Genomic DNA, 27,980 nt, shown 5'->3' on the forward strand with positions numbered 1-27,980 from the left:
ATAACCGGGTGGGAGCCAGCCCGGTGTCCGAGGGCGCTGGTCACGCCTCCGCGGCGGGGCGGGGCCTCTGTGGAGACCCGCCCACGAGGCGGACAGTCCCGAGAGCCCCGCCCACGAGGAGGCGGGGCCTGCAGCGCGCGGGAAGCGGCGCGCGCGCGGCGGCGGGAGCTGGCGGCCCAGCGGCTTGAGCGCGTCCCTGCAGGTACTGCTTCTCCCGCGCGGACTCTCGCGTCCCCGCGCTTTCCCGGCTGGGCCTGGGTGAGGGGTCAGGGGCCGGGTGGGGGTGGCGAGCGGCCCTCTCCGAGGGCCAGCAGCGAGGACCCGGGAGATCTTCGGAGAAGCGCGCGTGTGCGCGGCGGGCCCCCGGCCCGGCCCCAGTGTCCCCGGAGGCCTCCTCTCAGCCAGGTCCCAGTCAAGTCCGGTTCCGGCTGCCCCGGCTGCCCCCTCGTCCCCGGCCTCGGTCGGCTTGCCGAGCAGCCCTTCCCCCGCGGCCCCGGCCTTCCCCCACCCCCGGTAGCCGTCTCCCCGCGGCGCCCACCCGCAGACCCCCGGGCTTGCCACCCCCTCAGCCTGGCCCGGCCCGGCCCTGGCCTTGCTTTCCCCTCCCTGGGTGTCCGTCCCTCGTTGCTTTTCCGGACGTACTCGGAGAATAAACTGAAAACAGCCGCGGACTCCGCGAACCATTTGAGGTGGAACTGCGAGGGCTGCGTCAGAGGGCCGCACTGACATCCTCTCCCAGGGCAGCGTCTTTAATGGTCGGCAGGGCTCCTGGCTAAGGCTTCAGCGTTCAGTGCCCGGTCCCCGGCTCGAAGATTCACCTCATCACCAACCATTTGCAGCTCTCTCTCCTCCGTCTTTGGAGAACCAACGCCCGTCCCCCGCCACCTACCACCCACCCCGCCCCTGAGGAACTGTGTTTCGCTCCTTGAAGACTCTGGAGGATGAAAGTCATCACTTGCGAGATCGCCTGGCACAACAAGGAGCCGGTGTACAGCCTGGACTTCCAGTATGGAGCCGCCGGGAGGATCCACCGGCTGGCCTCCGCGGGGGTGGACACGGCTGTCAGGGTAAGCGGGGCATGGGGAGTGGGAAGGGCCCAGGAAGCAACGTAGAAGCGGCATTCTCCACTCTTATGTTTTTATAACGACTGTTAAGCTCAGGGCTTCCCAGGTGGCCGGCTTGGCGGTAAAGAATCTGCCAATGCGGAGACGCAGGTTGGATCCCTGAATCGGGCAGATCCCCCTGGAGGAGGAAATGGCAGCCCACTGCAGCATATTTTAACCTGGGAAATCCCATGGACACAGGAGCCTGGTGGGCTATACAGTCCATGGGGTTGCCAAGAGTCGGACAGGACTGAGCATGCGCACTGCAGGCAATCATCACAAATTATTGTACTAATTAAGTTACCTAGCCCAGGGGCTTCCCAGGTGGCACTAGCGGTAAAGAATCCGCCTGACAAAGGCAGGAGATGCCGGTTGGATCCCTGGGTGGGGAAGATCCCTTGGAAGAGGAAATGGCAAATCCACTCTAGTCTTCTTGCCTGGAGAATCCCATGGACAGAGGAGCCTGGTGGACTACAGTCCATGAGGTCGCAAATAATGGGACACAGCTGAGCCACAAAGTGTATGTATATGTGTATCTAGCTGAGGCAGATAAATTGTCAGGGCCTTGAGTCAACAATGAAGGCAAAAGAGCAGCTTTCTTCCTAGGGTCCTGTTACTTAGACTGATGTCACTGGATGTGGTGATGTTATTATTTCATAACCCTGAGCCAGTTTCCTTTAGGGGAAGATTTTGCACAAGAAAGAGCTGGGAGGCAGTGGCACTAGTGGTTTATGTTTCAGATAGGAGTTACTTCCTCTTACATTTCAAAAGAGAAACTAAATTTTCTTTCTGAAAATCAGTGCAGGGTTGTTTTAATAGGTGCAGTATGAAGCCTGCTCACTACATGTTTCTCTGACTGCGTGTTTTTGTATCAACAGATCTGGAAGGTAGAGAAAGGACCAGATGGAAAGGCCATTGTTGAATTTTTGTCCAATCTTGCTCGCCATACCAAAGCGGTCAATGTCGTGCGTTTTTCTCCAAATGGGGAAATTTTAGCATCGGGAGGGGATGGTGAGTATTTTACTTCAAGTCTTCAGAAATCAGATACACACATGTCTCAGTCAATACTGAGATTTGAGCTAGATATACTTTCTCATTTCAGAGGTGGCTTGACCCTTTAAATCTGTCATTTAGATAGTTCAGTAAAATGATGTTATGGGGAGTGTGAGCAGATGGAAGACAGCAAGCTTAAACTGAGAAGAGCTGTTTGAAAATGACCCCTTTCCCATTCTCTCCCTCTGGGCTGGTTGGAGACAGGTAGGTTGGTGCTTACCATTCTAAGTCCCAAGGCAACTGACCTGACCTTGTTAGGCTTGTTGGCTTAGTATCTGTAAGTGATCATAGTCCGTTCCATGTCTCTGTGTAATTAATGAATTAATTGGCCTGGGGAGTGTTGTTGAAATGGCCCTCTGTTTGTTTGGTGGGCACAAATTGATTCATATTTTCTGCTTGTGTTTAAACAGCATAAAGCTATACAGAAAAAGTAAATCTTTTTAATCATGCTCTTAAAACCAGAATAGTCTAGAAGTGAGAATAAAAAGAAAGTAGAAATCTGAGATGTTGTTGGCAGAAGGAGGAAAAGAGACCTGGTGGAACTGAGTGCCCTGATTCCCAGTGTGTGGTTGAGGGAGAGATGGGGGGTGGGAGCTGCCTGGGGGTGGGGGAGAGGCTGGGCAGTTGGCAGGGCAGCACGGGTCCAGAACACATGTGTCCATATAGCCAGCTCCTTCAGTCTCCTCCTGACACATACATGAGAGTGTCTTCCCAGGTCACTAGCGCTAAAGATCCTGCCTGCCAATGCAGGAGACTTAAGAGACGCGGGTTCAATCCCTGGTTAGGAACATCCCTTGAAGGGCATGGCAACCCACTCCAGTATTCTTGCCTGGAGAATCCCATGGACATAGGACAAGTCCATAGGGTCGCAGAGTCAGGCACGACTAAAGCAACTTAGCATACACACACATATATGGGCTTACCATGTGCCGGGCATTGTGTGGTATGTGTTTTATATATCTACCTCATTTAATCCTCACAGTGGCCTATGTGCTCATGTGTGCTCAGTTGCCCAGTCTTGTCCAACTCTTTGTGACCCCCCAGACTGTAGCCTGCCTGGTGAGGGGACCGAGGCATCTAGACAGTAAGTGACTCTGTAGGCTGCATAGCGGGGAATGACTTGCCAATGCCTGCGTTGGTGCCTCTGTTGCTTTTTCTCCCCTGTCAGGTTATGCCTGTGTATTTGTTAATAGAGTCGCTTTGCAGTCATGTTTTGCTGGCCCGGGGACCCTTCTGTTTAAGATGACCTTGTATAACTCTGATCTGGTATGAGTTTGATTTTGGAGTTTTTGTTCGGAAGGGAAACTTGCTGTTCCCGCCCGAATTCTTAGAGGTGAATTCTCGTGGCCATAGTGTCTGTAGATGTTGTTTAATGTCCTAAAAATCCAGAAGTGAAAAGCCGTGCAGGAAAGTATGACTTGCATTTAATCGACTCACTCTGCAGATGCTGTCATTCTGCTCTGGAAGGTGAATGATAACAAGGAGCCGGAACAGGTTGCCTTTCAGGACGAGGATGAGGCTCAGCTGAACAAGGAGAACTGGACTGTTGTAAAAACCCTGAGGTAACCTTGGGAGCGACCTGTGAAGGTGTTAGCTTTAGGACCTACCTGAATGCATTCAGCTGATAGGCATTTAGACTTTCGTATCTCACTTACAACTTTTTCTTATGCAAGACAGTAATGCAGGTATAGTTTAAATCAGCGGCTCCCCAACCTTTTTGGTATTAGGGACGGGTTTCGTGGAAGACGGTTTTTCCACAGACTGGGAGTGGGGGTGATTTCGGGCTGATTCAAGTGCATTACATTTATTGTGCACTTTATTATTATTATTACACTATAATATATAATGAAATAATTATACAGTCGTCACTTGCTGCTCAGTGATAGAGTTTGCATATGTGTCTGCAGGCAGTTGATTCATCATGGTCTCACACGGTCATCCTGCCCACTGATGATCATCTGTGTTCATAGCCGCTCCCCAGTGCTCACATCATGGCCTGAGCTCCATGTCAGATCTTCAGGCATTAAATTCTTACAAGGAGCCTGCCACCTGGGTCCCTCGCAAGAACCGTTCACCACAGGGTTCTCGGCCCTGTGAGGATCCAGAGCCACCGCTGACCTGAGAGGGGGCGGAGCTCAGGCAGTAATGCGATCGCCAGGGAGTGGCTGTAAATACACACGAAGCTTCACTCAGTGTGCACACCTCCTGCCGTCCAGACCAGTTCCTAACAGGCCATGGACTGGTAGCAGTCACTTAAAAGTTTTAAGTGAGATAGAAAGGCTAAATGCCTAGACTGGTAGCAGTCCATGGCCTGGGGGTTGGGGACCCCTGGCTTAAAAAGATAAAAATATGGAATAAAATGGATTTTTCATTAAAAGCCATTAAAATAGATTTTCCTAGTTTCTCTTATAAAATTTTTTTAGTAAACTTGAATCAATTTTAAAGATACAAATGTCCTTGAAGGTAGTAGTTTATAGCTACAGCTAATATAGCTATATAGCTAATGTACCTCTAGTGGGAATTCTACAATCCCATTGCATGGGCCCTGAGTTTGCCTTTAAATTTTTGACATTTGTTTTTTTTTTCTCTCCTCAAGACAAGAATTGCTTTTTCTTTTCTTTTCTTTGGATTCTAGGGGCCACTTAGAAGACGTGTATGATATTTGCTGGGCAACTGACGGAAATTTAATGGCTTCTGCCTCTGTGGACAACACGGCCATCATGTGGGACGTTAGTAAAGGTAGCTGATGTGTTTTTGCTATTGTCGGGGCAAAAGTGCAAGTGTTAGTTGTTCAGTCGTGTCCGATTCTCTGCGACCCCGTGTACTATGGGCCGCTAGGCTCCTCTGCCCAGGCAAGAGTACTGAAGCGGGTTGCCATTTCCTCCTCCAGGGGATCTTCCCGACCTTGGGTTGGAACCAGGTCTTCTGCGTTGCAGGCAGGGTCTTTGCTGTCTGAGCCACCATGAAAGCCCATTATTAGGGGAGCGACATTCCAAGTGTCTGAAAAGCCGAACCATGAAACGCTTCAGAAGAGTTTCTTTAGCGGACTGAAACAGAAGTTTCGCTCGACAGCTTAGGGATTATCCCCATATGCCAGGGATGCAGTCGGAATGTATGAGGTTTAGCAGTGGTGTTATGAGTCATGAGTTGCTGATGCCAAAGCAAGGTAGACGCCGCACGCCTGGGGGTGCAGATATGACGGGGCAGGGGGTGGGGAGGGACAGGGCTGATCCCAGCCTTCATGGACCTGAGGATCTTGAAAGGTTGTCAAGTCATCATCATCAGTGGGGCATTGCCTGCTCAATATAGGGGTAGGTGTGATCAGGTTTCCTTTGTGGCTCAGCTGGTATAGAATCTACCCACAATGTGAGAGACCTGGATTCGATCCCTGGGTTGGGAAGATCCCCTGGAGAAGGGAAAGACTACCCACCCCAGTATTCAGGCCTGGAGAATTCATGCACTGTATACAGTGTTTGGGGTCACAAAGAGTCGGACACAAAGAGTTGGACTTTCACTTCACTTCACTTCATGGTCAAGTTTACATTTCAGGACATCAAATAAAGCAAAGGATACCTCGCCGCTTTGAAAGAATCTGTTTGGGAGGGGAGTGGGAGGAGGTGGGAGGTAAACATGTGAGAAGTTAAAGTACAGTTTGAAAATAGCAGTGGTGGCCAATACCTAACCACTTTTCCCCGCTGCAGTCCTGCAGTCAAGCTTGGTGTTTTCTCCCAAACCTCTTCCTCTCCTCTTCTTTATCTGATCATTCTCCACCAGCCCAAATACCCAGGTCAGGGGTCAGGCTATGGCGCTGGCATCCCCTGCAGTCTCAGCACTGCATCCACCCGGTTTCCGTCCATGCTGTAAAAGCCTCTCTTCTGTTAATAGTTCCGTGCCGTCCACTGAAGCAGCCTCTCTTGCCTTCTCTGTGTCACACTCTTTCTAATCAGTCCCTGACATTTCGGCCAAGGGGAGGACTGGCGTGACCAGTATCCTCATCTTCTTTCCCCAAACCTTGATATTTCAGTGTCTGTGGGCACTCCATCCAGCACCTCTGAAGCCAGTTGTAATGACCTTGAACACTGCCAGCACGCTGGGCACTCATGCAGGTGCTGGAAAATACCCGAATATGATGGCCATGTTCTAGCAGGATGTGAATAAGTACACAAACATCCATCCGATGTTAGGAAGTGATAGCGCCCCAAGGGGGTCAGAGAGTGGTCAGGTGATCAAGAAGGGTTCTCTGAACACGTGGAGTTTGAACAGAGACTGGAATGAACTTGGGGAGCGAGCTGTGTGCATTGTTTCAGGGAACAGTGTTCCCGCCTGTGGGAACAGCAGGTGCGGAGGCCCTGTGGCCGGAACGGCTTGTTGTGTCCAGGCAATAGGAAATCAAGGGTGTGCAGGAGCAGGAGTGGGAAGGAGGACCCAAGGCTGGAGGGTGGTGGTGGGCCCGGGCACCTGGGTCGGGTCTCAGGTTGTATCCTAGGTGTAATCGTGAGCTGCTGAAGGGCTTTGAGTAGTAGAGCAACCTGATTTTACTTATTAGCACGTGACATGCTGATCCTGGGACAACAGAGAAGGGGGCAGGGGCAGGGGGAGGAGCAGTTTTTAAGGAGTATGGAAATCGAGACTTTATTGTAAGCCTTTGTTTAAATGTGTAACATGGGCAAGGTTATTCAAAGTCACTAAGTTTTTGTATTTGTGGATTTGCATGTGCTGTGATTCCCTCTACTGCCCATCACCTTCAGTTCAGTTCAGTCGCTCAGTCCTGTCCTATTCTTTGTGACCCCACAGACTGCAGCAGGCTGGACCTCCCTGTCCATCACCAACTCCCAGTTTACTCAAACTCATGTCCATTGAGCCGCTGAGGCCATCCAGCCATCTCATCCTCTGTCGTCCCCTTCTCCTCCCACCTTCAGTCTTTCCCAGCATCAGAGTCTTTTCAAATGAGTCAGTTCTTTGCATCAGGTGGCAAAAGTATTGGAGTTTCAGCTTAAGCATCAGTCCTTCCAATGAATATTCAGGACTAATCTCCTTTAGGATGGACTGGTTGGATCTCCTTGCAGTCCAAGGGCCTCTCAAGAGTCTTCTCCAACACCACAGTTCAAAAACATCAATTCTTCGGCGCTCAGCTTTCTTTATAGTCCAGCTCTCACATCCATACATGACCACTAGAAAAACCATAGCTTTGACTGGGTGGACCTTTGTTGGCAAAGTAATGTCTCTGCTTTTTAATATGCTGTCTAGGTTGGTCATAACTTTTCTTCCAAGGAGCAAGTTTCTTTTAATTTCATGGCTGCAGTCACCATCTGCAGTGATTTTGACTCCAGAGTTGAAGTCATCATCCTCAAGATGGCCCTCAAAGAAGAATGCCCACTTGGTCTGCACTTGTCCTTTCTGCTGTCTGCTTCCCAGAGCTGGGCATCTGTCTCTGAAGGCCTGTCCTTTGACAGATCTGACACGGACCCCTCGGGTCCCTGTCAGGCCAGGTGGCATGTCCCCCCATCAGCACATCTCCGGCTGGTCCCTCAGCACCTCCGCTTCCTGCTCATCTCCTTCCCGAAGCCCCGCAGTCCGCTGAGCCCTCTGTTTCCTGGTCTGTCGGCCCCTCTGGCCTCTCATATTCTCCCTGTCCAGCTTGCTCCCCAAGGGGTTTGTGTACGAACACAGACCATCTTCATCTACCAGCTCCATCAAGACAAACCCCAGCTCAGGATCAGCTGAGGTCCGGGTCCCAGGCTGAGCACAGCTGGTCACAGACCCCCACACTGCACCCCGGGCCCCTGCAGATGTGTCCCCAGCAGCCTTTGGGGGCGGGCGGGTGGTCCCAAGGTCCCTGCCCCTTTTGCTTGTGAGGTCTAATCCCACCCCTGTTTCCCCAGTAGCCTCCCCCTCAAACCTCCGAAGATCTGCCGAAGCCGCTTCTTCACCCCCAGCCACCTTAATCTCAGCAGACTCCCAGAGAAGAGCCTCATGAAGGGGAGCGGGACGGACAGTTAGTCTGACATCTGTGGCATGCACATTAAGATCCCTGGTGACCTCGGGGCCTGCGATTTTAGGGGGCAGTGGCGGGCGTGGGGAGCGGGTGCCCCCGGCAAAGGGTCAAGTGAGAGGCGAGGAGGTCACCAGAGTGAGTGACCAGGTGTAGGGCGCTCCCCCCAGAAGAGTTTTGTTTCTCAAAGTCTGGCCAAGGCTTCCTAACTCCTTCCTCGCTTCTTCCAGGTCGTCTTTGTGTGCGACTGGTTTTATCCTCCACGTTTCTCCCCCAAAGCCCCTTCCCATCCTGGCCCGCCTCGCTCTGGGGCAGGCTCTTGTCTCTCACCCGGTCTCCTGTCCCCTCCCAACTAGTGACACTTGCTGTGTGTGCTCTCTTCAACCCTCAGCTTCATCCTTAACATGCAGGTCACTTCCCAAGCTCAGCATTGCTCTGAGCCACACTGTGAGCCCCCAGAACCCTTCTCGTGCACGAGGGTGTCGCACCACCAGCGGTCTCAGCTGCCTGTCGTTTCCCCAAACACCAAGCTGACTTTCACCCCTTGGGTTTGCTCAGAATGCTGCCTTCTCTCCCTGCTGGCCCCCTACGTCCTGCCTGACCTGGAGACCTGAACTCCGAGCTCGAGCCTTCTCCACCCTCGCCCCTTGCTGTGTTGGCTGCCCCTCGTCCTCCCCGTGGTGTCCATGTGCGTGCTCGGTGGTGGTCTGTTCCCCCCTCCCCCTGCCCCTGCCACTCGTATTCTCTCTGTCCACTTGCTCCCCAGGGGGATTGTGTGTGCATAGCTGCCACCGGGAGTTCTGAGCTCCCTGGGAGGGGGGACCACGTGAAGTTATCTTTGACTCCACAGCCTGTTGTGGGGTTTGGTACAGAGGCTCAATCACCCGCTGCTGAATGATGGAACAGCAAAGGAATAATACTGAAATTGTAGTTTATACCATTTGTGCATTAGCAGGTTTTAGTAATGTGTTGTATGCTTTATCCATAGGCCAGAAGATCTCCATTTTTAATGAACATAAAAGTTACGTACAAGGAGTAACCTGGGATCCTTTGGGTCAATATGTTGCTACTCTGAGCTGTGACAGGTAAGTTAGTATTTGATGAGTTGTCCTCACTCTGTTAGCTTGAAATTTTCTTCAGAGGTATTTTTATTACAACTTAACAAATATAAACCACAGTCTAGCTTTGATTCTTTTGTTCCTGATTTCATAGAAAGTGTTTTATTTTACTGTTATCCATAAAACAGAGTAAGAAATTGGAAACTGATTAGGACAAGAACCTTACACAAAGTTAGTACTTAATAAATCTTTATTGAATGGATGAATGAATGCAGAAATAATTCTGAGTTAAATCTGAACTTCTTTAGCAACTTTTAAAGAGAAAGTCTTTTATGACTTAGGAAAGAAGAGATACCTAGTAGTAAGGTTGGATATTTATTTCATTTTTTTGATTAGTGTTTACTGCTACAGTGATTTTAATAACTCCATTTAAATTAATTTGAAAAGAAGATATTTTATCTTATTTTCCTCCTTGTTTCAAGGAGGTCTTGTTGCTGTATTTACTGGTGTAATTAAACACAATAATTTAATTGTGTTCTTGGAACAAAGAATTAGAAAAAAAGCCAGGAGGATTTCCCCAGTGGTCCGGTAGTTAAGACTCAGTGCTCCCACTGCAGGGTACCTGGGTTTAATTCCTGGTCAGGGAACTAGACCCTGCATGTTGCAACAAAGACCTGGCCTAGCCAAATTACAAAAAATCAAAAACAAAACAACAGAGTTACCAGTCATATTGCTCACCAGTCATAATCCTTTTTCATGTCTCTTCGGCTTTGCTTCTCAGATTTATAAAGGTCCTGCTCTAGCCATTTGCCGATTTGTTTTAGATTGAAAATTATCACCAGAAAAAAAATACATAATGACAGTTTTCATATAGAGCATATAGAGCCCAATTATGCTAAAGTCTTCTGTTAGGTTTATTGCGGCCATAATTGAGAAGTGCTTCCCCCGGTGACTCCAGTGGTTAAGAATCTGCCTGCAGTACAGGAAACCCGGGTTCAATCTCTGGGTCGGGAAGATCCCCTGGGGTAGGAAATGGCAACCCACTCCAGTGTTCTTGCCTGACGAAATCCATGGACAGAGGAGCCTGGTGGGCTACAGTCCATGGGGTCTCAGAGTCAGACACGACTGAGTGACTAAGCACATACAGCTATTTTTAAGTATAACAAACTGGATTTCAGATAACCCTGGAATGAAAACACTGAGGAAGAATTAGTGTTTATTTTTTGTAGAATCTCCTGTAACATTCCAGATGTCATTTATTTTCTTATATATGTGAATTCTTTGGCTTTGCCCCAGTGACATGTGGGATCTTAGTTCCCCAACCAGGGATTGAACCCATGCCCTCTGCAGTGGAAGGGCCGAGTTCTAACCACTCGACTGCCACAGTAATCCCCTGGTGTACATGTTTTATTCAGCACTCAGGAGTGAAGCAGTCTGATCAGCTTGGGGAATAATATGAATTACCAACAACCAGTTACCTTCTGGTGTTTTCCTTACTCTTGCAAATCCCTGAGGCCAAGACCATTCCACACAAAATCAACTTCACGACAGTCATGCAGATGGCCACTGGGCCACACGTCCAAGACCCGAAGTTCATCTCCCTTGACAGGTTGAAACATTCCATAGAAAAATGAAATTATGTTGTATTTCCCCCCTTCATTAGCGGTAGCCTTTCAATTGTTAATATTTGCCCATGTCATTCAGTTAAGTGTGAAAGTCTTTGGTCAGTGGTTTTGCAGGCTGCAAGTTGTTGAAGCAGTCTTTAGTTCTGGTACTAGATTGTTTCTGTGTGAAGCGTAATTCACTTACTAGAAGAGATAGGTCACTCTTGTCTTCTTTGTTTAGGATCCTGAGGGTGTACAGCACACAGAAGAAACGTGTGGCTTTTAACGTCTCAAAGATGCTGTCTGGAGTGGGGGCCGAAGGAGAGGTACAGGGTTGACATTCCATCCCACCTGTACTTAAGTTGGGACCCAGGAAGTCGTGAGCACCTCTGTACCCTGCGGCTAAGCCCCTGGTGGCCAGGCCCTGACACCTGAACTGCAGTGACTTCCTCGCAGACCGCTGAGTCTCATTGTGGGGGGCCGGGCTGATCTGAGTGGGGGTGGGGACCTCTGGGGGCCAGGGGAGGAGTAGGCGATGGAGCTCAGTGGTTTCCAGTCCTGAGTGCGCTGTGGAGTCACCTGGACAGCACCCCAGAGATGAGTTTCATGTGGCTGGAGGCAGCCAGGGCCCCGGGGTCTGAGGTGCAATGACGGTTGGGAACCACTGACCAGGAGCATCCCAGCCCTAGGCAACAGGAAGGCAGGTGGGTCCGGCACCTTCCAGGCAGGTAGAGGGGCAACGCGGGTCACTGGGCTGGTACCCAGGAATGGGAAAGGTTCTGGTCTTTGGGAAGAAGCGGCAAATAAAGGTAGCATCCTAGTCCTGAGATGTCAGATGACTGAGTACTAAGGCAGGCATGGAGCTGAAAGGGAGCAAGTTGGTTACTGGAGCAAAGAAGGGCTGACTGCCGAGCAGTCCTGGGGCAGCAGGCTGGGCTGGTTCTGGAGGATTAAATGCTAGTGTTTCTAAAGCATCAGGTGCATGGCAGCAAAAACTGTTCCACGTAGGGGTTCAATTCAAGCAGCATTTTCTGGGAAGATGATGGGGTTACTATTTTCTGTTTAAAAAGGGTTCATTCAGTGGGAGATTCTAAATATATACACACAGATAACAAACAAAAGGGCTCCTCGTCACCTTCCTGCCTTTTCCCAGTCTCATTTCCCAGGCAAAGCTCTGCTCACAGCGTGGTGTGTTCTTACAGAGATGTATTCATTTAATAATTGTTGAACCACACAAACACGTAGACCCACTCCAGTATTCTTGCCTGGGGAATCCCAGGGACAGAAGGGCCCGGCGGGTCACAAACAGTCAGACACAACTGAGTGACTTAACACTTTCACTTTCAAACATGTAGACACACACACACACACTTAAAGCTTTCCCTACCAAAAATGGGAAATCTGTTCAAGAGTGATGGCCTTTGCAGTTCTGTGTGATTATTTGATTTGTAATGTGTTTCAATTTTATACCTATTATTATGTCAGTAATAAATGAATGACAATACGTAGTAAAAAGAGATAGGAATTGGTAAGCCTTTAGTGTGAATGCGAAGATTTGGGATAACATGTAAATTTCGTGTGCTGCAGGCGAGAAGTTACCGGATGTTCCATGATGACAGCATGAAGTCGTTCTTCCGTAGACTGAGTTTCACTCCTGATGGATCTTTGCTCCTCACACCAGGTGTGTTTCACGAAGCTTTGGATTTGAGGGCAGGAGGGCAGCAGTGCTGGTGTCTGTGCTCCTGATCTGTGATGCTCTTTGCAGCTCAGGGAATTCTGATGAAAGCAGTTGTCCCAACTTGTCCACACACTGAACTCTGTTAAGTTGCTTCAGTCATGTCTGACTCTTTGCGACCCATGGACTGTAGCCCGCCAGACCCCTCTGTCCACAGGATTCTTCAGGCAAGAATACTGGAGTGGGTTACCATGCCCTCCTCCAAGGGCTCTTCCCGACCCAGGGATTGAACCCGCGCCTCTTACATCTCCTCCATTGGCAGATGGGTTCTTTACCACTAGCACCACCTGGAAAGCCCTTCCAAAACCTCCAGGGAGCTTCCAAAAGTCCTGGTACTTGGGTCCCACACCCCTAGAGATTGTCTTTTAACTGGTTTGAAGTGTGTGGTCTGGGTTTTGGAATTTAAAAAGATCCCCAGTGGTTTTAATGCACAGACAAGTTTGGGAGGCACTAGGCTAGAGTGATAAACGTATTCTCTTAGGTAAATTCAGCTTAAAAGTTTTCTTAACAAATTCCTTTTCCCTAGACATGTACATGGAGGTCACAGTTCTAAAACTCACGAGAAAGTGCCCTTATCATGTTTACTCTGAGTGATGAAGCAACCTGTTGTGACAGGGTCTAGACACAGACAAGTCGGGTTGGAATAACCTATGGGAGTGTAGTGGTCAAATCTGATAGGTCAGCAGAATCAGTGAGGACACGTCAGGCTTGTTGTCTGCAGGAGGGCAAGAGGGTGAGCCTAGCAGAATCAGCCAGGGTGGTGCTATGGCCAGCATGGTCTCAGAGGAGACCGACCCCTGCTCTCCACTGCTCGGGTACCATCCTGTGTGTGATTCAGTGACGTGAACCAGGGCTCAGCCAAACAGGAGGGCGCAGGTCAGGTTTGCCACTGCGTGTTCCAGCCAGGCTGGGTGGGGGCCCCCAGGAGTGTGTGAATCACACAGACATGTGTGTGGATTAGACTGTAAAAGGACAATAGAGAGCATGTGGGAATGACATTGGCTTGGGGGGTGGTCCCAGGGCCAAGAGTAAATAGTTGCTTGAGTATATTAAAAGTTACTTACTAAACTCAGCATCAAATCCTTTTTCTAAATGGCAGCTTTAAAAACATTTTCGGTTCAAAACGGACACCAGATAGGTATCTGCTGTCACTGTTAATGATTCTCAGTGATGTTAATAAATGCAGGAAATGCAATGACAGATTGGAAAAGAAGAGAGAAAACATTGTGATAGGATTATGTTTCTAGAAAATCCTAGAGATTTAAAAAAGTACTATCGGAATCAAAAAAGAATTTGATAAGGTGGCTAGATATTGTAAAAATACATAAAATCTGAATCTGCTACACTAGAATAAGTACTTAGAAATGTGAAAAGGACAGTTCCATTCATAATAGTGCAAAGTCCAGAAGACATGGGAATACATAGGAAAAAATTTAATGAGGCACAGAGCCTTGATGAAGAAGACTAGAAGGTCTTATTGATTGATGGTTATAAAACAAGTTCTGAACAAATAGATATTTCATGTTCTAAAAATTAACATACTCATTGTTTTCCAATTAGGATCCCATTTCATGTTTTTTTGGTTGTTTCTTTTGGTTTTCTATTTTTTTAATTGTATGACATCTCAGATTTGTTTAGCTGAGTAAATGCAAAGAATAATGCAATCAGCTTCCCAGGTGGCTCAGTGGTTAAGAATCCACCTGCAATGCAGGAGATGCAGGTTCAAGCCCTGGGTCCGGAAGATCCCCTGGAGAAGGAAATGGCAAACCACTAGTATTCTTGCCTGAAAAATTCCATGCACAGAGGAGCCTGGCAGACTGCAGTCCACAGGGTCACAAAGAGTCAGAAATGACTGAGCGACTGAGCATGTAGCACATATGAAAGGAGAGTAACACTTGAGCACGCATCTCCTTGTCTGAATGTCAGAGATTCTGTAGTGCAAAAACAGATGTGCTTTTCATCATAGGGGACTAGAATGCAAAAGTTGGAAGTCAAGAGTCACCTGGAGACAGGCAAGTTTGATCTTGGGATACAAAATGAATCAGGGCAAAGGCTAACAGAGTTTTGCCAAGAGAATGCACTGGTCACAGCAAACACTCTCTTCCCAGCAACAGACTCGACTCTAAACATGGCCATCACCAGATGGTTAATACTGAAATCAGATTGATTATATTCTTTGCAACTGAAGATGGAGAGGCTCTATACAGTCAGCAAAAACAAGACTGGAAGCTGACTGTCGCTCAGATCATGAACTCCTTATTGCCAAAGTCAGACTTAAAATGAAAAAAGTAGGGAAAACCACTGGACCATTCAGGTATGACCTAAATCCCATCCCTTCCGATTATACAGTGGAAGTGAGAAATAGCTTCAAGGGATTAGATATGATAGAGTGCCTGAAGAACTATGGCTGGAGGTTTGTAACATTGTACAGGAGGTAGTGATCAAAACCATCTCCAAGAACAAGGAATGCAAAAAGGGAAAATGGTTGTCTGAGGAGGACTTACTTACAAGTAGCTGAAAAAAGAGAAGCGAAAGGCAAAGGAGAAAAGGAAAGATATATCCATTTGAATGCTGAAAGATATACCCATCTGAAGAATTCCAAAGAATAGCAAGGAGAGTTAAGAAAGCCTTCCTCAGTGAACAATGCAAAGAAATAGAGGAAAACAACAGGATGGGAAAAACTAGAGATCTTTTCACAGAGAAGGCAATAGCACCCCACTCCTGTACTCTTGCCTGGAAAATCCCATGGGTGGAGGAGCCTGGTAGGCTGCAGTCCCTGGGGCTGTGAAGAGTCAGAGACGACTGAGCAACTTCACTTTCACTTTTCACTTTGATGCATTGGAGAAGGAAATGGCAACCCACTCCAGTGTTCTTGCCTGGAGATTCCCAAGGACAGCAGAGCCTGGTGGGCTGCCGTCTATGGGGTCGCACAGAGCCGGACACGACTGAAGTGATGCAGCAGCAGCAGCAGCAGAGATCTTTTCAAGAAAATTAGAGATACCAAGGAAACATTTCACACAAAGAAGGGTACAGTAGACAGAAACGGTATGGGCATAACAGAAGCAGAAGACATTGAGAAGAGGTGGCAAGAATCCACAGAAGAGCTGTACAAAGAAGATCTTCATGACCCAGATAACCACAATGGTGTGATCACTTACTTAGAGCCAGACATCCTGGAGTGTGAAGTCAAGTGGGCCTTAGGAAGCATCACTACAAACAAAGCTAGTGGAGGTAATGGATTTCCAGCTGCACTAGTTCAAATCCTAAAAGATGATACTGTGAATGTGCTGCACTCAATATGCCAGCAAATTTTGGAAAACTCAACAGTGCCCACAGGACTGGAAAAGTCAGTTTTCATTCCAATCCCAAAGAAGGACAATGCCAAAGAATGTTCAAACTACCATACAATTGCACTCATTTCTCTTGCTAGCAAAGTAATGCTCAAAATTATCCAAGCTAGGCTTCAACAGTACGTGAAACAAGAAGTTCCAGATGTTAAAGTTGGATTTAGAAAAGGCAGAGGAACCAGAGATCAAATTGCCAACATCCATTGGATCATAGAAAAAGCAAAAGGATTCCAGAAAAACATCTACTTCTGCTTCACTGACTACACCAAAGCCTTTGACTGTGTGGATCACAACAAACTGGAATATTCTTAAAAAGATGGGAATACCAGACCACCTTACCTGCCTCCTACGAAACCTGTTATGCAGGTCAAGAAGCAACAGTTAGAACCAGACATAGAACAATGGGCTAGTTCCAAATTGAAGTACATCAAGGCTGTATATTGTCACCCTGCTTATTTAACTTCTATGCAGAGTACATCATGTGAAATGCCAGGCTGGATGAAGTTCAAGCTGGAATCAAGATTGCCGGGAGAAATATCAATAACCTCAGATGCACAGATCACACCACCCTTATGGCAGAACGTGAAGAGAAACGAAAGAGCCTCTTGATGAAGGTGAAAGAGAAGAGTGAGAAAGCTGGCTTAAAGCTCAACATTCAAAAAATGAAGATCATGGCATCTGGTCCCATCACTTCATGGCAAATAGTTGGGGAAACAACGGAAACAGTGACAGACTTTGTTTTTCTGGGCTCCAAAGTCACTGTGAACGATCTCTGCAGCCAGGAAATTAAAAGACACTTACTCCTTGGAAGAAAAGCTATGACCAACCTAGATAGCACATTAAAAAGCAGAGACATTACTTTGCCAGCAAAGGTCTGTCTAGTCAAAGCTATGATTTTTTCCAGTAGTCACGTATGGATGTGAGAGTTGGACCATAAAGAAAGCTGAGTGCCAAAGAATTGGTGCTTTTGAACTGTGTTGTTGGTGAAGACTCTTGAGAGTCCCTTGGACTGCAAGGAGATCAAACCAGTCCATCCTAAAGGAAATCAATCCTGAATATTTATTGGAAGGACTGATGCTGAAGCTGAAGTTCCAATACTTTGGCCACCTGATGCGAAGAGCTGACTCATTGGAAAAGACCCTGATCTTGGGAAAGATTGAAGGCAGGAGGAGAAGGAGATGATAGAGAACAAGATGGTTGGGTGGCATCACTGACTCAATGGACATGAGTTTGAGTAAACCCAGGGAGATATTGAAGAACAACAGGGAATCCTGGTGTGCTGCTATCCACGGAGTCACAAAGAGTTGGACAGAACTGAGTGCCTGAACAACAATAACTGTTATCAAATCAGTATGGAATTGGTATGGGTGCTCAGTCACTTCAGTCATGTCCGACTCTTTGCCACCCTGTGGACTGTAGCCCACCAGGCTCCTCTGTACCCGTATTGGTATAGGAATAAGCATATAGATTAGTGGACCAGAGCAGAATCCAGAAATAGATCCTGGGATAAAAGGAAATTTAGTAGGTAACCTGAGGGTATTTCAGTGGGAAGAATGGGTTAGTGAGTGAAGAATACTGGAATGTCTAGATGTATGGAAGAAAATGAAATTGGACTCCTAGCTTTTATATAAAAATAAATCTCAGGTGAACTCCGTACTTAAACATAAAAGGTGAAAATGTAAAACTTACAAGAAAATCTAGAAGGCCTTTCTAGGACTGGGGAAGATCAAGCAAAAGAATGGGGACCCAGAAGCTCTTAAATGACCTACTTGGCTATAGAATGTAGAGCTTGCCTACAGGCAAGAGATGCAGTAGGCAATATCAGTAGTCATATGATGGAGCTGGAAAATAATGTTCATGGAACAGGAAAGAAAGTGCTAAATGATATCGTATGTGAGTGCTCTTCCAATTGGCAGGAAGAACAAACAAACAAAGGGGAAAAGTCTGGAAGAGAGAAATGAGAGCCAGATAGAAAAGGTAGTTTGCAGAAAAGCAGATCTGCATGTGGTATCAGCACACACAGGAGAGTGTTCGGGAACCCAGCAACAGTCAAGGCAGTGCCGGCTACCTTGATATAAGTTAGGTATGGCTCTAGGCATTTCACACTGAAAAACAGTGAAAATACCTATGGCTGACGGGTGTGGGTGTGGCCATTGCTGGAGGGAGTGTGGATTATCAGAGCCTTTTTGGAAAGCAGTCTGGTAACCGTTCAGTGCATCTGCTTTGCTGAGTCATCTGAGATTCACTTCATTAAGAAATGAAAACAGTACATAGGATATATGTCCAAGTGTGTTTATTGCAAACATGGTTTGTAGTTGTAAAAAAAAAACCACCAAAAAGCAATACTTACTTAGAGAGGATGAATTACGGCATTTTCATACCAGTGCACAGTAGGCAGCTGCTAAGGGAAGGGTCTGTTGGTGCCATGCAGGTAACGAGCACAAGTGTGAATAATATCCCATTTTGTAAAATAGATTTTAAAAAGCCACTGTATAATATACCTGCAGTTGAGTTATAACTGGTTGTGATGATTATGTGAGCATGGAGGAAACTAGCAATGACCTGATGGTTTGTTAAGATGGATTATTTGGGGATGGAAGGATGGGTGAGGGGGAGAGAGTAGGGAGACACTGGCTCTGTCTGCTGCCCTCCCCAGGGGGTATGGAATGGTCTTGTGGAAGACTGTGTGTCTGTGTGGAAATGTTAGTGTAAAACAGGGAGATGTTCCCAAGAGTAGCTGTGTGTGACGGGTGTTCTCCGACAGGGTCTGACCTGGTTTTGAGTATAGCCTGTGGTAAGCTCTCAGATGTGGACTGCTCCCCAGGGCAAAGGCAGCTTCTGCAGGGGCTGGAGATGTCAGCAGAGGGCTGGTCTCCTGGCAGCCTCGGGGTGCCATCAGGCAGATAGAAGAAGCTCAAGTCTCAGGCTTTGGGTGGCAGCTGGGGTCAGAATCGGGGAGGACAGCAAGCCGAGGGTCTGATCACAATGCTTCATCACAGGGATTGGCTGGATTCCCAGGCAGAGGTCTGCTGAGGCCGGGGTCCCTGCTTTCTGTTCCTCCTGCCCAGGCCTGGTAGGGGGTCCCAGGGAGCCCCCTTGGAAGGTGACACTCGGGGGTGACAGGTGGCTAGAACCGCAGTAAGGCTGAGCCCAGACAGGGATGAGATGTTTGCATTTGTCCTCAGTCATCAAACACTGGCCAGGAAATAATCTTTCCGAGGAATCTAACATAAACCAGAACTGATGCTCGTGCGTCTCTGCTGGTGAACAGTCTGATAATAACACAGGCCTCGCCTTCCTCTCCTGCTTCTCCAGCTGGGTGCGTGGAATCCGGTGAAAATGTAACGAACACGACTTACGTTTTCTCCAGGAAAAATCTTAAAAGGTAGGCAATTAAAGAAACATATGAAACGTGCACCCATTCTTTTTTTGGCTTTTGTTACGTGACGGTGCCTTTTTGCAAAACCGCAATTCATCTTCCAGGCCCATCGCCCACCTTCCATGTCCTGCGAAGGCGACGCTCGCTGTCCGCTGCTGCCCCGTCTACTTTGAGCTGAGGCCGGCAGCGGAAGCAGGTGTGTTAAGTGACCGGGGCGGGGAGGGAAGAGGTGAGTGCGGGGTTGGTTCCGTTTGACCCCTTTCAGGAGCAAAGACTGATGTTACCAAAATACCTGTCAGCTTACGCATTGTCTAGAATACACTCTTTTTTTTTGCTACAACCAACTTTAAAGGAATGAAAGTAGTAGCTTTGTTTCTCTGCTGCTTGGTTGACGATCATTCATCATCAACTTCCTGTGCAGTAAAGATGATACATGAACTGGATTTCTGTGTAACTGTTTTCCCTCCACTGGCTGCTTTGAAGATTTTTCTCTCTGTCAGCGGCTTTAAGTAGTCCTGTCGCTGTGTGCCTGCCACAGTTTTCTTTGTGTTTCTTATGCTTGGGGTTCACTGGCTGGCTTAGGTCTACAAGTTTATAGTTTCCATCAAATTAGGGGAGCTTTTTAAAAAAATATATTTATTTATTTGGTTTTACCCGATCAGTGGCTTCCCTGGTTACTCAGATGGTAAAGCGTCTGCCTGAAATGCAAGAGACCCGGGTTTGATCCCTGGGTCGGGAAGATCCCCTGGAGAAGGAAATGGCAACCCACTCCAGTGTTCTTGCCTGGAAAATTCCATGGATGGAGGAGCCTGGTAGGCTACAGTCCACGGGGTCGCAAAGAGTCAGACACGACTGAGCGACTTCACCCAATCTTAGTTGTGGGTGCTGGATCTTTAGTTGAGGCACCAGGGAACTAGTTCCCTGACCAGGGATTGAACCCCAGATCCCCTGCATTGGGAGCACAGAATCTTAGCCACTAGACCTCCAGCAAAGTCCCAGATGTGGGGAACTTCGCCAGTTACTTCTTCAGATACTTTCTTCTGTCATCCTCTCTTTCTCTCCTCTTCTTCAGGGACTCCAGCTACGCGTGTATCAGGCTGCTTGAAGTTACCCACGGCTTACTGGTGCTCTGTTGACTTGACTTGCCCCAGCTCGGCCCCCCGCCTGCCAGTGTTTTATCTTGGATAGTTTCTATAGCTGAATTTTGAGTTCGCATACCTTTTCTTCTCTGTCACCTGCCCTTGGTGCCATCCGCTGTATTTTCTACCTGCGACAGTGTGGTTTTCATCTCGAGTTCAAGCTGGTTCTTCCTTATGTGTATCTGCTTTCCTCTTGCTTCTTGAACACGTAGACTACAGTTTCTTAAAACAACTCTTTTAATGGCTTTGTGTACAAAGGCTTGGTTTCGATTAACTTTTTTCTCCTCATTATGGGTATTGTTCTGCTTCTTGGCATGCCTGATAATTTTTTATTAGACATTGTGGGGATTTTACCTTAGTGGATGCAGATGTATTTTCATTCTTGTTGTTTTTTTTTTTTTTTTTAATTTTGGCTGCGCTCCCTGACTCCAGCATTTGTTGTCTGTAGACTTTTTAATGATGGCCACTCTGACCAGTGTGAGGTGGTACCTCACTGTAGTTCAGATTTGCATTTCTCTAGTAATTAGCGATGTTGAGCATCTTTTCATATGGGTGATCTGTATGTCTTCTTTGGAGAAATGTCTGTTTAGGTCTGCTGGCCATTTTTGGATAGGGTTTTTGTTGTTGTTGAGTTGCGTGAGCTGTTTGTGTATTTTGGGAATTAAGCCCTTGTCCGTAGCATCAGTTGCAGATACTTCCTCCCATCCTGTGGATTGTCTGTTTGATTGCTGGCCTCCTTAGGGATGGCTCTTTCTTTCCCGTAGTTTTCTCACATGCATGCACTGCCAGCGTCAGCTGAAGACTCAGGAGGCCCCCACAGCTCTCTCTCTGCCCCGCCACCATATGCTCCGCCAAGCCTCTTGGCTCCCAGCGCGGGGTTTCTGCTGGCCGCTGCCTGAGTTCCCTCCACCTTTGCGGGGCCTGGAAACTCCAGGCAGAAAGCAGGGGCCGTGAAAGGGCTTGGGTCTCCTGCTTCCTGTCTCTGCGAGATTGCTGTCCTTCATGGGCTCGTGGACAGTGTCCCCCAAACCCTGGTTTCAGTATTCTGCCAGGTATTTTAATTTTTTCAGGGAAGGGTCAGTTGGTCCCTGTTACTCCAAGGCTAGATGCAGAAACTGTTTTCAACTTTCTAAACCTTTATGTGAATGACTTCCCTGCTAACTCAGCTGGTAAAGAATCCGCCTGCAATGCAGGAGATCTCGGTTCGATTCCTGGGTCGGAAAGATCCTCTGGAAAAGGGATAGGCCACCCACTTCAGTATTCCTGGGCTTCCCTGGTGGCTCAGCTGGTAAAGAATCTGCCCGCAATGCGGGAGACCTGAATTCAATCCCTGGGTTGGAAAGATCCCCTGGAATAGGAAATGGGAACCCACTCCAGTATTCTTGCCTGGAGAATCCCCGCAGGCAGAGGAGCCTGGTGGGTACAGTCCATGGAGTCACAAAGAGTCGGCCACGACTGAGCAACTTAGCAAAGCGCACACAGCATGAAAACATCCCTTGATAAGACATTTCTACGTGACCCTGATTTTTCCTCGTCAGGTGCTGACCCCGGGGTGACTTGCCTCATCCACATATCTTCCTTTCCTTCTTTTTGGATCTCAGGTGTCCTTGAGTCTCGGATCATAACATGGTGTCCTCATTGGTTCATGTGTGGTTCTCCTTGATTCTTACGTGGGTGTTAGTCACTCAGTCACGTCCAACTCTTTGTGACCCCATGGACTGTAGCCCACCGGGCTCCTCAGTCCATGGGATTCTCCAGGCAAGAATACTGGAGTGGGTTGCCATTTCTTTCTCCAGGGGATCTTCCCGACCCAGAGATCAAACCCCGGTCTCCCACACTGCAGGCAGATTCTTTACTATCTGAGCCACCTGGGAAGCCCTGGATTCTGATATTCATATATAAAGTAAGACAAAACTGAATTCTGTAAAGCATACAGCAAGCTAGTCTTTCATGAAATTATGTCACTTACGTTCCCCAGGGAGAGAGGGCTTTGGTGGGGGTGGAAATGTGTTTTCTCCAAGAGCTTGGCTTGTTTGACCGTCTCTGCCCCTGTGTGTGCCCATCACCAGAACCGGGCATGGAGCTGGTGAGCCTGCCCTACCGCCTGGTGTTCGCAGTGGCTTCTGAGGACTCGGTGCTTCTCTACGACACCCAGCAGCTGTTCCCGTTCGGCTACGTGTCCAACATCCATTACCACACCCTGAGTGACATTTCCTGGTGAGTGGGCAGTGAGGACGCACCCTCCCCTGGAGTAGCCCTGCAGTTGGCTTGGTTGGCCCTTATTTACCAGCTTTTTTTTTTTTTGGAAAAGATTAACATTAAAAGGAAATCTGTGTCTCACTTGCTACAATACTGCTTCTGGTGGTCACGTCAGTGGATGTTGATGCCACACAGATGGCCCTGTGGATTCTTCCCATTCTCATAAACCGAGGGGAAGACGCCTGGGCTCCCTGGTCATCTGGGGACTCACCAGGCCCCTGGGAGGAAGGAAGCCCAGACACAGAGGGGGACCCGGAAACGGGCCCGTCCTGGGGGGTTGCCGCCCTGGCCTTCCTGCTTGGGGTTCTTAGCACCCCCGGGCCCCTTACTCCGTCTCTCCTGCCTGCTGGGGCCCAGCCTGGGCCTGGCCACCCTGCCAGCCAGCCGGTTCCTGCTCTTTGTAACTCTTGATCTTCTTCCTGTCCTCTTTTTATCTTGGTGGGCAAGAGGAGGCCGTCTCACCTAGATTCCCCGGTGGATTTTGTGAGGAGGCAGAGACACTGGGGCCCTGGGAAGCTTGAGGCGGGTGGTGCAGTGTGTAGGGGGGCAGGGAAGGGGCTCCAAGAGCCCTTCCTCAGCCGGGCCCCCTCCCCCGGACGACTCTTGCCTTCAAACAAAGCTGGGGACGGTGTTTGAACTTCCGTTTTCCTGCCTGGTGATGAGCACGCCCAGAGTGGCCTACAGCGTTCGGTAAACTTCCTCCCTTCTGCTTCTGTTTTGGGAATGAAGGTCCAGCGACGGGGCCTTCCTGGCCATCTCTTCCACAGATGGTTACTGCTCCTTCGTGACATTCGAGAAAGATGAGCTTGGAATCCCCTTGAAAGAGAAGCCGGTTCTGAGCGTGCGAACTCCTGATACAGCAAAGAAAACCAAGAGTCAGACCCCCTCGGGGTCTTCGCCAGGACCCAGGCCAGGGGAGGGGACCCCCACCGGCAGAGTCCAGGACCCCAGCAGTCCCTCTGCCACCCCCCCGCAGGTGAGACAGTCTCCAGCCCCCACGGCGGCCAAGGACACCCCTGCAGCCGCTTCCGGTTCCAGGGTTTCCCCGGCAGGGCCCCCCAAGGAGAAGCCCCTGCAGCCCAGCGGTCAGAATGCCAAGGCCCAGCCATCCCGGAGGGTCACCCTGAACACCCTGCAGGCCTGGAGCAAGCCCACACCCCGGTGAGCACTCGGATGCAGAAAGAAAGCGTCCTTGAGGTTGAGACAACACAGCCCCCCGCCCTGTACCGTGTGGTCTCCTACACGGCGGCCGGAGAGACGTTTCCTGACGTCTGTGGGGCCCCATCCTCACTCAGACCTCCGTCCACCTCGCTTCTAGGTGGGGGAGGGAGTGGGACGGTGTTTGAAGTCTTTTTGATATTAAAGTTCCCCCCCTTTAATTTCTTGTGAACTTCTTGCAGTTAGAGTTTTAAAAAAGTAACTGTTGAGAATTGAGGCTGGATTTTTTTAAAAAAGAACCATCCATGTATTAGAGCTTCCATACTGAAGCCACGGCCAGTAGGCTTTATATGAAGCATCTAGCAGAGTGGCTAATGTGTCACTGAAAATTCACAAAGCACGGATTCTGAAGCTTTTAGATAACTGGTTGACTGTTACTTATGTGACGATGTAACTGAGTAAGTGGTCCTTGGTTACTGAGTAAGTGGTCCTTGGTTACTGAGTGAGGAGGCACACTGACACAGTATTCAGCGCCTCGCGTGATGTCAGCTGATGCCTGTGTTTCCTTGGAACCTTGGTACCACATACAGTCAATCCCTGTGACACTCACGACCTTTTACTTCTCTTTTTAATCCAGGAGAATAAACTTAATACCCTTAAAGACAGATTCTCCACCGAACTCCATATCAACCCCCATAACTTCCAGCCCTTCCACAGAGGAAGTTCAATCAGGTGAGCAACACTGTGGGCTTTCTTGGTGGCTCAGCTGGTAAACAATCCACCTGCAGTGCGGGAGACCCAGGTTGATCCCTGGGTCGGGAAGATTCCCCTGGAGAAGGGAATGGCCACCCACTCCAGTATTGTTGCCTGGAGAATCCCATGGACAGAGGACCCTGGTGGGCTGCAGTCCGTGGGGTCACAAAGAGTCGGACAGGACTGAATGATTAACACTTTCACTTTCAAGCGACACTGTTACTGGTTTAATATAATTAAAGAGAATCTCGTCTCTTTTGGAAATGAACACCACCTGAGTTTAAGTCAGTTCTGAGAAAGCAAGGATGCATCTTGGGACTTCCCTGGTGGTCCAGTGGCCAAGACTCCACTCTCCCAATGCAGGGAGCCTGGGTTCGATCCCTGGTTGGGGAACTAGATCCTGTGTGTCTCCACTAAGACCCCACACAGCCATATAAATAATAATAAATAAAACCTGGCTTTAAAGAAGGATGCATCTTACCAGGCTTGTTTAAACCTGAGGGGGAGATGGTGTAGAGCTGGTTCCCAGTTCAGCCCGGTTGGCGCTGTGGGCGTCACTCCTGGCTGTGGGGCTGTCCTTGGATGCAGGCGGCGTAGCAGCACCCCTGGGTGCTCTCCTCCCTTCCCCCTCCTCGTGACACTCTGCAGTGCCACCAGACTCTGCCCACTGCCCCTCGAGGGGCACAGCCACCCCTGGCTGCGAACCGCTGGGTCAGATCTCCCCCTCAGATCCACAAAGGACCTGGCCAGGCAGTCCAGTTCCTTTGTCTGGACACGAAATTTATCTTGTAAACTTAAGCTCTTAACTTTAGAGATGTCTTCACTCACCTGCCAACCCTGTGTGTGTTTAAGCCTCAGAGATGCCTGCAGAGCCTCAGGTCAGCCCCCCGGAGCTGAAGCGGCCCCGATTCGGTGAGCACGGAGAAGGACCCCAGTGAGACCTGTCCTGTGCCTGAAGGTGGCCAGCTCTGGGGCCCCCGGGTGCCAGGGAGGGGTGGGCCTGAAGGCACCTGAGACCAGTGGCATCCGACGGAAATGGATTTCAGTAACGGAAGATACACGTGGACTGGTCTTCTCCAGAGATATGTCGCCTCTTGTATTTAGGATATATTTTTACCTCAGAGATGTGAACATCTTAATAGACTACATTCTCTTTTTCTTGAATTCCTGAGATGGGAGCCCTGTATCATCCATGGGGTTGCAAAGACTCGGATAAGACTGAGCAACTTTCACTTTCAGTGTTACCTAGTGTGAAAATGAGTGACTCTCGCCTCGGAATATTTGTATGAAAATGCAGACACTTGACCGTGGATTCTCCTACAGCTGGAATTAGAGGAGACGGTACTTTGAGAAGGTTTATTCCATTTAGGTTTTAGTGTGTTGGATGATTTGATCAACTTCGCTCCTAAATAGTTGATTAACTTTTGGAAGTTTGTTATGTTTGCTTTCAGGTTTTAAAGGTAATAATGCTCTTTCTAGAAAGATAGTAAACTAGAGTAAATTAGGACAAAAGAAACTGGCTTGGAGGTGGAAATCACCCATCTCACCACCAAAAGGAAACCCTTGCTACTGTTTCAGCATATTTCCTTTTTAAAAAAAATTGTTTTTAATGTTATTTTTGGGAGGAGGAAGGGTTGTGATCTCACTTTATATGCAGTTTGGTTAACACATAGGTTACCTTCTTGATTTTTCAAAGCAAAAGAAGTACCTTTCCTCGGTGGTCTGTGCTTCTGCCCGTTCAGCACCTGGGCTGCTGGTGTGGTCCTTTCCCACCTGGGAGTAAATGGGCCTTGCGGGCTGAGATGTGTGACGTGCTGTCCCTGCAGCAGGCATCACACGTTTGGAGGCTCCTCTTAGTGCGAAAGATGCTGGCGTCGTGACCGAGAGGTGGCGACGGGCGTGGTCCCGGGCGCCGGCGCGGCCGCGTCACGCTGAGCGGAGCTGACCCCTGCTTCCGCGACGCCTGATGCCGTCCGTCACCCTGGCAGATGAAGCCCCCAGGCGAGGCTGCACCAGCGCGCCTTGCCCCAACTAAGCCAGACCAGAGGGCGAGTTCAGGATCCGCACATCCCGCCTCTGCGGGGAGCCCCTGAGGGTGGGAGAACGACCCTCAGCTCAGGCCGGCAGCAGGGCAGAGAGTTGGAAAGGACTTGGTTCTTTGCTTCACTGAGCCACGTGTGTGTGCTCAGTCATGTCCGACTCTCTACGACCCCATGGACTGTAGCCCCCGCCAGCCTCCTCAGTCCATGGGATGCTCCAGGCAAGAATACTGGAGCGGGTTGCCGTGTCCTCCAGAGCACCATCCCGAACCTGTGTCTCCTGCATCGTCAGGCAGATTCTTCAGCACTGAGTCACCTGGGAAGCTCCGTCCACAACCCAGTTAACCAGAAAAGGAGCCCGCCTCTCTCTTCACGGGAAAGAGGCAAAGGGGATGATTTACAATGTGGAGAGCTTGCAGGTGAATCGATGCAGAGTTGTAGTAACACAGGTGTGGGTCACGTCCAGTAGGAAGATGTTTTAAGAGGTCGAAGAGCAGCTGTTTTGACCAAGGGTTCTCCGCCTTGAGGCCCCCCCCAAAGAGCTGCCAGACGTTGATGCCCGGGTCCTGCCGCCCAAGTCTGTCTTCCTTGGTCTGCGGTGCTGTTTGAACCTTAGGATTCTTGAAAGCTTCGCTGGCGATCTAAGGCACAGCCAGGATTGAGAAGAGAGGGAAGCTTTCCCTGGAGGCAGTCTCTGCCTGTTAAATGCATCTGCACCAAAAGCTTTCTCTTGCTTTCCTGGTCCATCACTGAGGGACAGCAGCTTTCTTTACCAAACCAAAAGGATAACAACGTGTGGGAGATGCCATCAGCTCTTCAGAGGAAAAATGACTTTAAATTTCTTGCAGCTGGGGACTTCCCTGGTGGTCCGATGGCTAAGACTCCTGCGTGCTTCCAACGCAGGAGCGGGGCACAGGTTCGACCTCTATTCAGGGAACTAGACCACATGTGCTAGGGGGCTCAGCCAAAAAATAAAAGTATCCTGCAGCTGGAGCGAGGGCTCTTTTGTGGGGGTTGATCCCCGTGCGAACAGGGGACACTGTGGGTCCCGCGTGCCTCGATGAGCAGGTCTGCACTCTGACCGCCCCCAGTGGAGGGGCGGCAGGCATGGGGCGGGAGGAGGCAGGGTGCGTGTTTGTGGGCAGAGTTATTACCCGTTTGCCACCCTGACTATAAATTACACACTCGGCAGTAAGAGCCCCGGCGGCGGCACCCCGCCTCCTGATCCAAAGCTGCCTGCTTCCACCCGGGCGGTGGTGGGGGAGCTGCTGGGGGAGCCGTATCCGTGCTGAGCGCAGGGACCTGCTCAACATTATGGATCTGTAGGGGATGGGGTTTGTGTCTGAATCCCAGCTGCCTGC

The 27,980-nt window shown here is 49.3% G+C and overlaps 1 protein-coding gene across 3 annotated transcripts; it reads left to right on the top strand.

Moving 5' to 3' along the window:
• Nucleotides 1–149: 149 nt before the first annotated feature.
• CHAF1B (chromatin assembly factor 1 subunit B) lies at nt 150–27,612 on the top strand. 3 transcript variants are annotated; one of them, XM_043474694.1, is made up of 14 exons: nt 150–202; nt 840–1,067; nt 1,982–2,114; nt 3,601–3,718; nt 4,792–4,895; nt 9,137–9,233; nt 11,052–11,136; nt 12,398–12,491; nt 19,208–19,277; nt 19,376–19,500; nt 22,480–22,627; nt 23,399–23,830; nt 24,465–24,559; nt 25,433–27,612. In XM_043474694.1, the coding sequence occupies exons 2-14, from the start codon at nt 942–944 to the stop codon at nt 25,516–25,518; spliced, it is 1,713 nt and encodes a 570-aa protein (XP_043330629.1). In that variant the 5' UTR covers nt 150–202; nt 840–941; the 3' UTR covers nt 25,519–27,612. The 3 variants fall into 3 exon arrangements, with proteins under 3 accessions (XP_043330629.1, XP_043330631.1, XP_043330630.1); XM_043474695.1 differs by lacking the exon at nt 150–202 and having other exon boundaries at nt 253–1,067; nt 19,376–19,467; XM_043474696.1 differs by lacking the exons at nt 150–202; nt 19,208–19,277; nt 19,376–19,500 and having other exon boundaries at nt 248–1,067.
• Nucleotides 27,613–27,980: the final 368 nt, after the last annotated feature.

The sequence above is a fragment of the Cervus canadensis genome, chromosome 7, assembly GCF_019320065.1.
Source record: "Cervus canadensis isolate Bull #8, Minnesota chromosome 7, ASM1932006v1, whole genome shotgun sequence".
Lineage (NCBI taxonomy): Eukaryota > Metazoa > Chordata > Mammalia > Artiodactyla > Cervidae > Cervus > Cervus canadensis.